General features: G+C 44.0%; 1 protein-coding gene across 2 annotated transcripts in view; it reads left to right on the top strand.

Annotated features, from left to right (window-relative positions):
* The first annotated feature begins 765 nt into the window (after positions 1-765).
* phyhd1 (phytanoyl-CoA dioxygenase domain containing 1) overlaps positions 766-13544 on the top strand; it is a 44577-nt gene continuing 31798 nt past the window's right edge. The window contains exons 1-2 of one of the 2 annotated variants that reach the window (XM_028809074.2): positions 766-935; positions 11840-11998. In XM_028809074.2, the coding sequence (XP_028664907.1) occupies positions 903-935; positions 11840-11998 (192 nt within the window). In that variant the 5' untranslated portion in view covers positions 766-902. Of the gene's footprint in view, positions 936-1044; positions 1314-11839; positions 11999-13544 lie in introns of those variants that run through there. The other variant, XM_051931619.1, reaches the window with a different exon arrangement.

Below are 13544 nucleotides of genomic sequence, written 5' to 3'. Positions count from 1 at the left end.
ACTCTATCATCTAATGTTTGTTTATTTTTGTTTTTGCCTCATAAATTTCAACTGCCGTGTCTGATGCCGTCACAGAAGGACCGTCTGAAAATGATTTTTGAAGCATTTGTGGATGAAAATCAGAGAATTCATGAGTGAGTGACATTTTTCCGAACCCTGCTGCTTACACGTGAAGTGGAGTGGTGGCTCTGAGGCTAGAGATCTGCACTGGCAATCGGAAGGTTGCCGGTTCGAATCCCGTCAATGCCAATAGGGACTCTGCTCTGTTGGGCCCTTAAGCAAGGCCCTTAACCTGCAATTGCTGAGCGCTTTGAGTAGTGAGAAAAGCGCTATATAAATGCAAAAAAAATTAATTAAAATTAAAATTAAGTGTTCTGAGCCTTTCGGCCAATAATGCCGCCCCCAAAAATGTGCCGCCCGGGGCGGAGCGCCCCCTCCTGGTTAGGATATAGCGGCTTGGATAATGACTGACTGAATATTGATGCATGAATGAATAAACTTACTATATATGAAAAAGATTGATACAGGTGCTTACTAAAACTTGTGCTGAACGCTCTGGGAAATCTCTTTGACTAAGTAAATACACAAAATGGCCTTAGTAAAGCCAGGCAGACCGTTGCAGTTGAGTCTTTTCGCTTGGGCTGTCTACGCGGTACGTCGCCGAGTGTGGGTCCCCTTGACTCGATGCACACTGGACGCCCTCCTCGATCTCTTTATCCGCTTTGAAGGCTGGGAGTCGTGCGCTTGTCTAAACAAGATAAAGCCTGTTAATAAATTACGCCGAGGGGGATGGGCGTCAGCTTGAGCCACCCGTAAAATTCGCCATCGCCACAGCGGCCTGTACTCGCCGTAGGGACGCCACTCACCCGCTCAGCTTCCCCGTCCTCCTCCGTCCTGAAGACATGCAGCCCGCGACAGCCGCGCGCGTGGACCAGGTGAGCGAGCGCCGGGGCCTCCGGGGCCAATCAGATTGGCGTATCTCGGCGCGCGCGGGTCACGCGTCGTCCTGGAGATCGCGGACACGCGGAAGGAGAGCTGAGGAGAAGGCGAAACCCGTCGGTGGCGCGTTGGCCTCTTAAATGGTCTTCTTCGTCGAAGTTACGAGATTTGACAGGCGCGTTTGAATAGTGAAGCGCCGCTGTTTTAGAGTGCGGGGTCCCGTTTCGAATTTGCTGACTGAAGTTCACCTTATCGGCCTCATCACGGGGCAGAGGGCAGCAGGACTGAATGAAGCAGGCGGCAGACCGGCATTTCTGGAAAGCAAACGAGTTGGTTCTGTTCGGAGCTGCAAGCACACGGGGACAGAGTGGTGGGTACACTTCGATGTTTGCTCTACCCATATAGATAGAATTTATTTTGGAAAATTGCAGGAATCGTTTAAAGTGGCGGTTCTCAAGTAGCCTCCTGCTTTTTCTTCCTGATCCGTGAGTTATTTACCGGTAACTGAGCTCATTGTTTAATTAGATGGCCTTCTTACCTTCCTTCAGTGGGAGAACTTTGACATTTAAGATTAGGTTTGGTAGTCGGGGTGGCAGACGAATCACAAAAAAATATGTCAGCGTTTTTAGAGTCACAACTGTGTGTTTCATATTTATAAGTTACAAGGTGACACAACTCTCCAGGGGCTGACCCTGCACCGGGACCTCCAAAGGTCAGGCAGAAAGACCATTTCACCATGGGGACAAATCCAATTAGTGTACTAAAAGGTATGTCAGGCAACAAATAAGAAATGGCAGGCAGTGTGGGTGCAGTATGTACAATACAATGCAATACAATTTATTTTTGTGTAGCCCAAAATCACACAAGAAGTGCCACAATGGCCTTTAACAGGCCCTGCTTCTTGACAGCCCCCCCAGCCTCGACTCTCTAAGAAGACAAGAAAAAACTCCCAAAAAAAAACCTAGTAGGGAAAAAATGGAAGAAACCTGGGAAAGGCAGCTCAAAAAGAGAGACCCCTTTGGTTGGGTGTACAGTGGGTGTCAAAAAGAAGGGGGGTCAATACAACACAACACAATACACAGAACAGAACAAATCCTCAATACAATATAAAAAGTACGGACCAGAATCTAACAGTAGATGAGTATGTAAGGCTTTAGACTCAAATCCCTGAGCAGGTCACCAATTGGAAACCGAAAAGAAATGCAAGCAATTGTATCTCAGATGTTGTATGTCACCTTGAATGAAAGGTGTCAGCCAAATAAATAATAAAGGACACAAATGCAGAGAGAGAGAGAGAGGTCAGCAGCAGGCGCTGATACAACGTGGTGCTGCACCACCACATGACAGACCACCTCAGGATCCCAGATTAGGACCCGAGTGCCGCCATGTGACGGGTGACACCTCAGCACCACACCAGTTCAGATGGAATGGAACCAGTGGGAGGTTTTTTTTTTTATGCTGGCTGGAGTGCCACGGACCCCCAAGTTTTCCCTGCAGGTTGGAGGGCCTACTTGCAGGGCTGGAGGAAGATAAACGTCATACCCAGGATGGAGCAACTGCAGGTTATACAAAAATACAGCTAATATTTAAATGACAGAAAACATTTCTTTAGGTTGTTTGTCTACTTATTGTGATTGTGTCAAAGGAAGCCCATTCTTAATTTGAACAAGTTAGAGGTTGTACTCATGGTGTGACATTCCCATGCATTCTGGGATTGAGTGAACTGGTTTGAAAGTTGGAGCACTTTCTGTTATTTATGCTCTTCATCAAAGAGACAGATATTCCATTTTTGTTTTTGTTAGAATGGTATGTGTGGTGGAGATTTGCTCAGACCACCACACAGGCAGACGTGAGGGCCTGGTGGGCATGCAGTGCCGCTTTAAACTCTGACTACTTACAGTCAGTCAGTCATTTTACAACCCGCTATATCCTAACACAGGGTCACAGGAGTCTGCTGGAGCCAATCTCAGCCAGCACAGGGTGCAAGGCAGGAACAAATCCCCGGGCAGGGCGCCAGCCCACCGCAGGGCACACACACACACCAAGCACACACTAGGGACAATTTAGAATCGCCAATGCACCTGACCTTTGGACTGTGGGAGGAAACCCATGCAGACACGGGGAGAACATGCAAACTCCACGCACCCAGGAAGCGAACCCAGGCTCCTTATTGCGAGGCAGTAGCTCTACCACTGCGCCACCGTGCTGCCTTCATAACAAAACAGTACATGACATATATTGTTAGAACATAGCATGACACAATATAGCATAACACATCCATCCATTCATTATCCATCCATTTTCCAACCCGCTGAATCCGAACACAGGGTCACGGGGGTCTGCTGGAGCCAACACAGGGCACAAGGCAGGAACCAATCCAGGGCAGGGTGCCAACCCACCACAGTCCATTCATTATCCAACTCGTTATATCCTGCTGGAGCCAATCCCAGCCAACACAGACGCAAGGCAGGAAATGAATCCTGGGTAGGGCGCCAGCCCACCGCAGGGCACACACACACACACACCAAGCACACACTAGGGACAATTTAGCATCGCCAATGCACCTAACCTGCATGTCTTTGGACTGTGGGAGGAAACCCACGCAGACACGGGGAGAAGAACATGCAAACTCCACACAAGGGAGAACCCGGGAAGCGAACCCAAGTCTCCTTACTGCGAGGTGGCAGCGCTACCCACTGCACCACTGTACCGCCCTACTACTTACAGTATATTCGTAATAATACACTTTATTTATACAAGGCACCTGTCTAAGCGGTCAAGGACACCGAACAAACAATAAATAAAAAAAACACATTATAAACAAAACTTAAAACATCAGAAAATATAAAAATGAAAACCAAACAAAGCCACTGTAGTCAAAGAGAAAAAGCCATTTTAAACAGATGAGTTTTAAGTTTACATTTGAAAGATGAAGATGATTTGATATTTCTAAGCTCAGTAGGTAGTGAGATCCAGAGTGGCTGGACGCTCCGCTCCCCATGGTGGTCAGACGGACGAGGGGGACGGTCAGGTGGATGGAGGAGGAGGAGGATCTAAGATTACGGGAGGCAATGGCAACATGAAGGAGGTCAGGCAGATATGGAGGGGCAAGGTTATGAATGGCCTGAAATGTTAACAGCAGAATTTGAAAATCAATTCGAAATTTAATGGGAAGCCAAGGAAGCTGCTGCAAGGCCAGAGTGATATGGTGAATGGACGGGGTCCAAGTGACGATGCGAGCAGCAGAATTCTGGACCAGCTGAAGCTTATGGAGAGAGTTATTAGAGAGGAGTCCAGACGAGAAGTAACAGGAATGGCAGTGGTATGGGGGGGGGGGGGGGGGGGGGGGGGGGGGGGGGTTTGGGGGCAGATGCAATTTAATATTACGTAGGTGGAAGTAAGCAGCCCGTGGGACGTTATTAATGTGAGATTGGAATGACAGAGGACTGTCGAGGATGACACCCAGACGCTTGACCTGAGCTGAAGGGGAAACAAAGGAGTTATCAATAGCAAGTGAAAGATGATCGGCTTTGGATAATGATGATCTTGAACCAGTGAGGAGAACCTCAGTGTTTAATTTAAGAGAATTTGAAGAAAACCAGGATTTAATTTCAGCAATGCAGTCAATAAGCGAAGATGGTGGAAAAGAAGAGGTGGGTTTACTAGCAAGGCAGAGCTGGGTGTCATCAGCATGACAGTGAAAATCTCTTCTATATATTTCTCTTCTGGTTCGTCCTGCTTCCACTTCAAAACCGGTCCCGCCTACACACAGCCGACACGGCATTTCTCGATTCCTATTCGTCATCTTCCATGTCATGCACTATACTGGCCTGCTGAGCGTAATCCATCCAACAAGTACTCGAGGTGCTGCCACAACGGTGAAGTAGCTTTACCACCTTTGCGGGAGCCACCTGTGTCTTTACAATAGCTTCTTACACAGCAAACATCAGAAGCTAAAAATTATCACGAACACATTCGAGAATACAACTCTTCTCTAGCGTTTGCTTCCACGGGTGGAGAGATAACTCAACCTCCTGGCCACTGACCATACTGTTTTAAAGTACACGGGCAAATTTATCACCAAATCTCTCCACTATACGCTAGCACTTCTACCTCTCCAGGATATGGACAGTTGTATGTTTTTGACACAGCGCAAGCTACTGATACAATGCCCCGACATTGCAGCGATTTTCATCAGAGAAGATGGCGAAAGACCGCCGAAAGGGACATTTGCATCTATCCCATACACAACTCCTGTAAACAGATTTCCACGCTCAATATGAATTGCGATCCTATGGTTTTCCCACTTTTATTCCCTTATGGAGACATTGGCTGGCACAAAGATTTACAACATGTTCCCGATAAAAGAACCGCCAAGCGAATAAGGCATACTGAATGCCAATTTTACGCGTACAGATTAGCAATGAGGAATACATTTAGTATTTTGCAGTCCAGCGGCAAACTATTCCAACAGTACGTCGTAGATGCGTATGTTAAAACAGAAGGCACGTGTCTCAACTATCTCAGATTACATCAACAAGATCTGCATGTGGAACAGTACAAAGGACTACCAGAGGCACTGCAAGCAAAGGCTGAAAATAACAACGTATGTGAAGGGAAAATGATCATATTACCATCCACATTTGCAGGAAGTCCAAGATACATGAAACAAAACTATCAGGATGCCATGGCCGTAGTACGTAAATTCGGAAAGCCTGATTTATTTATCACTTTCACATGTAATCCTGCTTGGCCAGAAATTCTACATGCACACTGCGTCTTTCTAGAAGCATTTATTTCTACTTGATTTCTGAATTCCTTTCTCACTGTTTTCCGTTCCTATTCTTACACTGCTGTATGGTACAGCGGGCATCGGCTAGTTAATGTTATATTTACAAAAGGGGAAGAAGGTAAATAATAAAGAGAAGAGGCCCCAGGACAGAGTGATGAACCTGAAGTAACAGCAGTGGGTTGGGATGTGAAAGTCTGAAGCTGAATGAATGGAGTGCGGCCTGAGAGGTAGGATCTGAACCAGTCTAGTGGAGTGTGGGTAATGCCAATCAAAGATCACCTATTAAGGAGAGTGGCATGACAAATAGTATCAAAGGCCACACTCAGATCAAGGAGGATAAGACAGTAATTCAAGCAGAGTCAGCAGCCATAAGGAGGTCGTTGGTAATTTTAACAAGTGCCGTTTCTGTACTGTGGACGGGGCGAAACACCAGACTGGAACTCTTCATATAAATTATTATGAGATAAGTGGGAGTGAAGCTGGACAGTGTGTCCCTTTGGATATCTGTGAAGCACTTTGGGCATGAGGAAAGGTGTAATATAGACAAAATGTATTATTAATATTATTAAAATTATTATTGTTACTGAGGATCTGGCCATTGCTGACAGGAGCAGCCACAGGGCATGTCAACGAGACACACACTGAGTACAAGATGTACCTCTCTCTGGCTGATTCGAAAACAGTCAACTCATTTGGAATTGAAATTGTACAGAATGTGAAAGAGGGAATTGCATTGGGCAGGACTTACTGTATGATATTCAAACCTGCTTACTTCTTATACCACGAGGCAGCAGCTGTGGTGTCCACACTTCGATGTATCCATTGATTATTAACATGTTTACGTTAGCTGTGGCCTTAAGAAATGGAGGGGAGGGCTTATTTATTATGGAGGGGGGTAAACTGTGCCCATGCTTATTTCTTTATCTTCATCATCATCATCTCCTCATATTCTGCATTCAGATAAATCCCAGTAGTGTCAGATTAACATTTATAAGAAGTTTAGAAATGTGAATGTATCTTTGTGTGGTGGACTTTGTTTCTTGAATTGTACCCTCATATGATGGCACTTAGGGCGGCACAGTGATAGCGCTGGTGCCTCATAGTTAGAAGACCTGGGTTCGCTTCCCGGGTGGAGTTTGCATGTTCTCCCCGTGTTTGTGTGGGTTTTCTCCTACAGTCTAGAGCCATGCAGGTTAGGTGCATTGGCCATTCTAAATTGTCCCAAGTGTGTGTTTGGTGTGTGTGTGTGCCCTGTGGTGTGTTGGCGCACTGCCCGGGGTTTGTTTCCTGCCTTGTGCCCTTTGTTGGCAGGGATTGGCTCCAGCAGACCCCGTGACCCTGTGTTAGGATATAGCGGGTTGGATGATTGATGGATGGATGGATGATGGCACTTAACAAGGAGCAGAGCGGAGCAGACGCAGGGCAAACGTCACTGAATGCTGAGAGGCTGCGCTGTGCTTCAGACCTTGTGTGAATATTCGGCTGGCACTTTTTTTGCCTATGAAAAGTGCTGTGTAAATCTTTAATTGGTATTATTGCTACGACCTTTTCAGCTTGATTAATTTTTGTATTTACTTGCCAATATATTAATCTATGAATCCTCTTTTCCCCATTTTTAATCCTGTTCTCTGTAAGGCTTTTAAACAAATCTGCGGATTTTCTGTAGATTGCTTATGTCAAATGCCATTTTGACTAATAAAGGACAGCACAAATAATTCTTTTTTTCAGTCCTCCTCATATATTTATATTAATCATCTTAAGGTTTCTTAGTTTAAGTTCACTCTCACCACTCTAATATACACAAGCCAACTTCCCGCCGTTGCCCAGGTCTATTTGCATTATGGGTTGAAAATCTGCTCTTATACACGTAATCGCTCACCTCAGTTTCTCTGTGGTCCTTCTCAAGATGATGCCACCTTCCTGGGGTCCCACTTTTTATGTCCTCTGAACCAGAAGGGGGCGGGGCTTCCTTCTGATCTTACTGTCAGGCTTGGTTGCCCTCACTGGGTGTGTTTTCAGGGCATTGGAAAAATGATAGGAAGACTGTTAGCGATGGCGCCTCCTCTCACCTGGGAGTGGAACTACCGTATCTACTCGCGTTTAAATTCTACTGCGGATGCGTTGACGCTTGATTTTAATGTATAACTTTTGTAATGTCGGTTGTATAAGTCAAATGCGGAAAACTCATGCTATTGGTCCAAGAGATTACGTAATGCTAACGTCCACCTGAGAGAGTCATCACGGAGCACACGGCCCTTTGTGCCTACATGACCACCCAGTAATACCCCAAGTATTCCAAAGCGACGTTTGCACTGTTTTTTGTATCTCACACCCTCATACACCTTTATCGTAAGAACATCCCTTATCTACGATGGAGCGTTCAATCAGAAGAAAATAGGAAGCTGGTTTTAAATTAAACGTCATTGAAGAAGTTGGTAACTGCGCTGCTGCAACAAAATTCGATGCATCTGAGAAACTGATGAGAGATTGGAGGAGGAAAGGAGATGTAAAAAAATAAATAAATAAAATGTAAGTGTCATATTTTTGAACGGGTGTATAAGATTTTATGACCGATTTTTTGGGTTTCAAGACCCAACTTATACACGAGTACATACGGTAACTTACCTCAGCTAAGCTGGTCATGGAGCCCTCTGGTGTGCATATGTGTCTATATATTTAGCCACCTTTATAAAAGGTTGTGTCTCAGTGTTTGTGTATCTGTGTGTTTGTCTGGTTGCTACGTCTCTGTCATTCCAACAGATGGCACATGACAAACATTTGTAGAAATAAAATGCATTGTATTTGTCATTCCAACAGATGTTGCTTCACAAACATCTTATTAATACAAATGTTGTCATGCACCATCAGTTGGAATGACAAATGCAATGCATTTTATTACTACATGCATTGCAAAATACATTCCAACAGATGGCGCACTGCAAATGTTAATGCTAATATCTATGTTGATTACTTATGATTTCAACCCATATTACATAGGTAGCACAGGCAGTGTTTTATACAGTACATATACTGTATATATATATATATATATATCGTACTCTTTGCATTTATTTGACAGTAAACTATTTCAACCATATATATATATATATATCACGGCGTGGCGCAACGTTAGGGGGGCTTCGCCTCTAGCGCTGACATCCGAGGTTCGATTCCCGAGAGGGAGTGCAGTGAGTGTGTACGCCTGATGAGCCCAGAATTAGGGCGAAACACGTGTCGCGTACTCTTTGCATTATTTGACAGTAAACTACTTCAACCATTCTATGATCTGCTTCTCACAACTGAGGGCATCGTGGCGGATGTTAGCAGACTTGCTGACCAACCACAAGCGTTACCTGGTAGGTAACCACCCATACAATCAGATTGTGATTCAGACTACGAATGCCGTGAATATATATATATATATATATATATATATATATATATATATATATATATATACAGTAAAAAAGAAAATCCTGGAATGGAAAGCAAATGCAAGGCTACGATACGTGATCCTCTCAGAAGACAATTTTAAAGACCCGCGAGACCAAAGACACTTGCCACGGTGCAAGACACGCCCGACTTACAAGATAAGACCACGGGCAGAAAAAAAATCAGGCAGTCAGTCATGCAGCACACACGGCTCCATGGCTCTCAGTGCATATAAAGTGTATATAAAGTGTACAAGGTCAATATGGTAGAAATGAAATGAATAGGGTAGAAATTAAACGTCGAAGACGAAAGAAAATCGCGGAGAAAATCGAAAAGAAAAACAATAATCTAGGTGCAAATTTAGAAAATAAGGAAAGTGATAATCGGCCCGGAACAAGTGAAATTGAAAACAAAGCACATCCAATAGGGCTCAGAATTAAAAGATTAAAACTTCGTAAACGGGAGCAGCGTTATACGTCCTGCAAGAAAGAGATTTAACCATGCCCGGGCCAGAAAAAAAGGACAATTATTGTTTTTACAACGTCACGCGAGATAAGTCAGTGAGCCATCATTTAAAACAAGTCCACAGACCTCTGACTAAGCAGTTGTTGGATTGCTTTTGGCAGACACGCATCATGTGCTCCCAGCTCTTAAAACAACGACATGCGACAAGCAGAACAGGCAGCTCGTTGAAGCCTTTTTTGTTTTAAGTGACTGATAGGTCCGATTGAGGGGAGCGGAGTACAGCACGGAAGACTGATAGCGGGGTGCTGATTGATGCGGTAAGGGGGAGGCGAGACCCGGGGTCGGAGAGGGTGCTAGACAGTTGTGTTTGGAGTTACGAAGTCGCGATTGTTCAAGTAAAACGTTTGTGACACTTTACTACGTCAGCTGCTACAGTATCAAAAAAAAAGATAGTAAAGATCTCATTAGCGCAAACAAAAGGTGAGTAATCATCAGAGCCAGGTGTAATTGGAAAAATAGCAGGACAAAGCAAGGTCATCCCACAACAGTTAAAGCAACGACAAGTTTAATTTCAAAGAATACACAATTCGGTCAGGTGTATATTTATGATGACGGAGAAGCGATGCAAATTTTAACAGGTGACAGGTAAGGTGATGTATTTATTCCGCAAATAACATTAGACACCAAAGGAGATCGTGATATGCCATTCGTATTAAAATGTTTACAGTTTACCGTGAGAATAGCTTTTGCTACGACAATTAACAAATCAAAGGGACAACCATTAGAAAACGTCGGATTATTTATTAGAGAAACAGAAACAATATTCACTCACGGGCGATTATAGGTTGCGTTGTCACAATGTATTTCCAAAAATGGATTCAAAATTCAATGCGATCTTGAAGAGAAGGTAATTCCAAATATTGTTTTAAATAAACCTTTAAAGTAAAAAGTGCAACTAATGAAACTGAAACAATTCCAAAGAAAAAAAAGCTTTTAAAATTGTATATCCGATTAACCAAACAGCGGCATGGTGGTGCAGTGGGTAGCGCTGCTGCCTCACAGTTAGGAGACCCGTCTGGGTTCGCTTCCCTGGTCCTCCCTGCGTGGTTGTGTGCATGTTCTCTCCGTGTCTGCATGGCTTTCCTCCAGGTGCTTCTTCCCACAGTCCAAAAACATGCAGGTTGGGTGGATTGACAATTCTAAATTGTCCCTAGTGTGTGCTTGGTGTGTGTGCCCTGTGGTGGGCTGGCGCCCTGCCCGGGTTTGTTTCCTGCCTTGTGCTCTGTGTTGGCTGGGATTGGCTCCAGTGGACCCCAGCGACCCTGTAGTTAGGATTTAGCAGGTTGGATGATGGATGGATGGATTAACCAAACACAGGGGTTGGTGAGCGAAGCGAGCAGGGGGCGGAGCCCCCTAGTATCATAAAATATAGTTACACCATTTGAAACGTTCTCTTTAAGATCAAACCAAAATTTCAAGAGCGGCAACAGCTCTCAGCTTATAAAAATGACCACTGTTTTTTTGTTTTTTTTCTTCAATCTTATTATTTGTAAAAATTGGTTGATTCGTATGAATGATTACAGTAAAATTAATAAAAAAAAACCCAACCATTTTAATGAGAACAGACCTTTATGAAATCTCTGAATTCAATGAATGTGTGACACACACATAGATAGATAGATAGATACTTTATTAATCCCAAGGGGAAATTCACAAGCGCTGTTGATTGATTCTGAAGTAATGCTGCCTGTTTAAGGCACTATATAAAAAGTCAGATGTATTTATGAAGTTTTTGTATTTATATGCCACTATTTCTTTAAAGCAGGCTTTTCATACAGACTGACAGATATAAAACATTCACTTTCTAAGCGCATAAACTCAAGTGTCTACTTACAAGTATGGTAACAACGGCACAAACGTGTGTATACGTAGGTTCAGTTTCTCCCAGAGGAACAATTTCAGAAGCATCACTCTAAGAAATAAAGCAGAAATTTAAAATAAAGGACTAATCAAGTTGGCCTCACGTAGGAAGACATGAACTCCACAACGACAACAACGGCCCCATTTGTTTCTGTTGCACTTTTTCATATAAAGAATGTCCATTTGCTTTCCAAGATGTCAGTACAAGAACCTCGGGTTTCGTAGGCCACACTTTTGTAAAGTGAAGGTGACAGGGTCTCAGAATGCTTCCCTCCTCTTGTCTTTTGACAGTTCTGGGACGATGGCTACCTTTTACTCAATGGTTTCTTCAGCCCTGAGGAGTGTGACGTGATGAAGGAGAGAATGGCCCTCATAGTTGAGGCGATGGACGTGCCAGCACATTGCAGAACTGAGTTCTCCACGGAGCAGGAGGAGCAGCTGCAGGCACAGGTACAATATAAAGCTCTCCTTGATCGTTTTCGGTATCTGATGGCATGGAGTCCAGGGTGGGGAGCTGAGCTTGGGTCCGCCTCATATGTGGCCATCTCTTAAGCAGGTCTTTAGTAAGCCTTAATGATCGACGAAATTGAGCTCAGCTCCTTTGGGTCTTAGGGGTGCGGGGCGATGATTTCAGGGCATTGGAGGACAATTCTGAAGTTGTCATCCTTATATTGCTTATTGCTAAATTACCCCAGTAATGGAGGACTGATGTTTCAAGTTTCTGCATTTTCTTTTCATGCCTTCCATATTGAAATGAACAGATGCAGGTAAGGAAGATTTTTGCCTCTGTATTATCGTAGTATTCCCCTCTACTTACCCTTTACCTGTTTTCCCTCAAAAGTAAGTGTCCTCGTCAAGTTCGTTATCGAGTTGGTCTACTGTTGCACTTTAAGATGAACACACACATACATAGATATGCGCAGACACACAGACCCTCACCACAACGGTGCCCCATGAATGACACACACACGCTGATTAACCCTTAGCACTTTAAACCACACAAATGCTTTAGGAATAACACAGCCTGTCACTCTCTCAGCACTTCAAGAGACTTACTTATTATCGGCACAAACAACATACGATGTTTTAATGATATGTCAGACCTAAATATTACTTTTGGTCTACAAGAATACATTTAAACATGCAAAGGCTCAGCATCCTTGACTATCGACCATTTATCAGCCAAGAATACCTTCTTTACGTCCTGTTCACTACTATTGAGTGGAGCTCTCACCCTCAGCCTTAGTAAACATCGCAGCACAGAGCGTATGGCAAACCTCTGGCTGCACGAGGTGCTCAAAGAAATCTAACTTATTATTTCAAGAGACTTGGTACTCTTGTGTGCTTTATAAAGTAAAGTGTCTCGTGATGATATCCTTGGTGAAGCATATCATCTAGCCATCCAGTTTCTAAGCTGTTTATCTAGTTCTGGGTTTGTTGTCAGTAACCCAACATGCACGTTTTTGGAGCACACCCCAGAAATGGGCAGAATGTACAAACTCCAGCACCGGGCAAGCACAGGATTTGAAGGTAGGAGGTATGAGGAAGCAGCGCTAACAGACAGACTTTAGTTTTGAAAGAAGCCCTACGAGGACGAGGATGAAGACAGTGGTGCATTCGTGGCTCGCAGCTCAGCCTAAAACATTTTTTAATGAAGGAACCCGAAAGCTCATTGACAGAAGGACAAAGAGGACTGAAAAGCAGGGAGATTATGTGTTGAAAAATGAAAGTTGATTCAAATGAGTTCAACAGGCGGAGTGCAGATAATGTTTGACTCGCCTTCGTACATGTCATATCACGGGTGGGGCTCAGGTGATGAAATGTCTTGATTGGTTGACCACAAGCTCTGGTGCCATCTTACTAATCTGATAGTAGTACTAATAACATGTACATTTTATTTATATTGCGCCTTTCCCATGCTCTAGGCGTAGTTTAGACTTTGTTACCAGTGAAGATGGAGCGCCACACTTCACCAAACTCCGCTCTTCATTGCTGA

Source organism: Erpetoichthys calabaricus, chromosome 9, assembly GCF_900747795.2.
Source record: "Erpetoichthys calabaricus chromosome 9, fErpCal1.3, whole genome shotgun sequence".
In the NCBI taxonomy this organism is placed as follows: Eukaryota; Metazoa; Chordata; class Cladistia; order Polypteriformes; family Polypteridae; genus Erpetoichthys; species Erpetoichthys calabaricus.
This window is presented reverse-complemented; position numbering and strand designations above follow the sequence as displayed.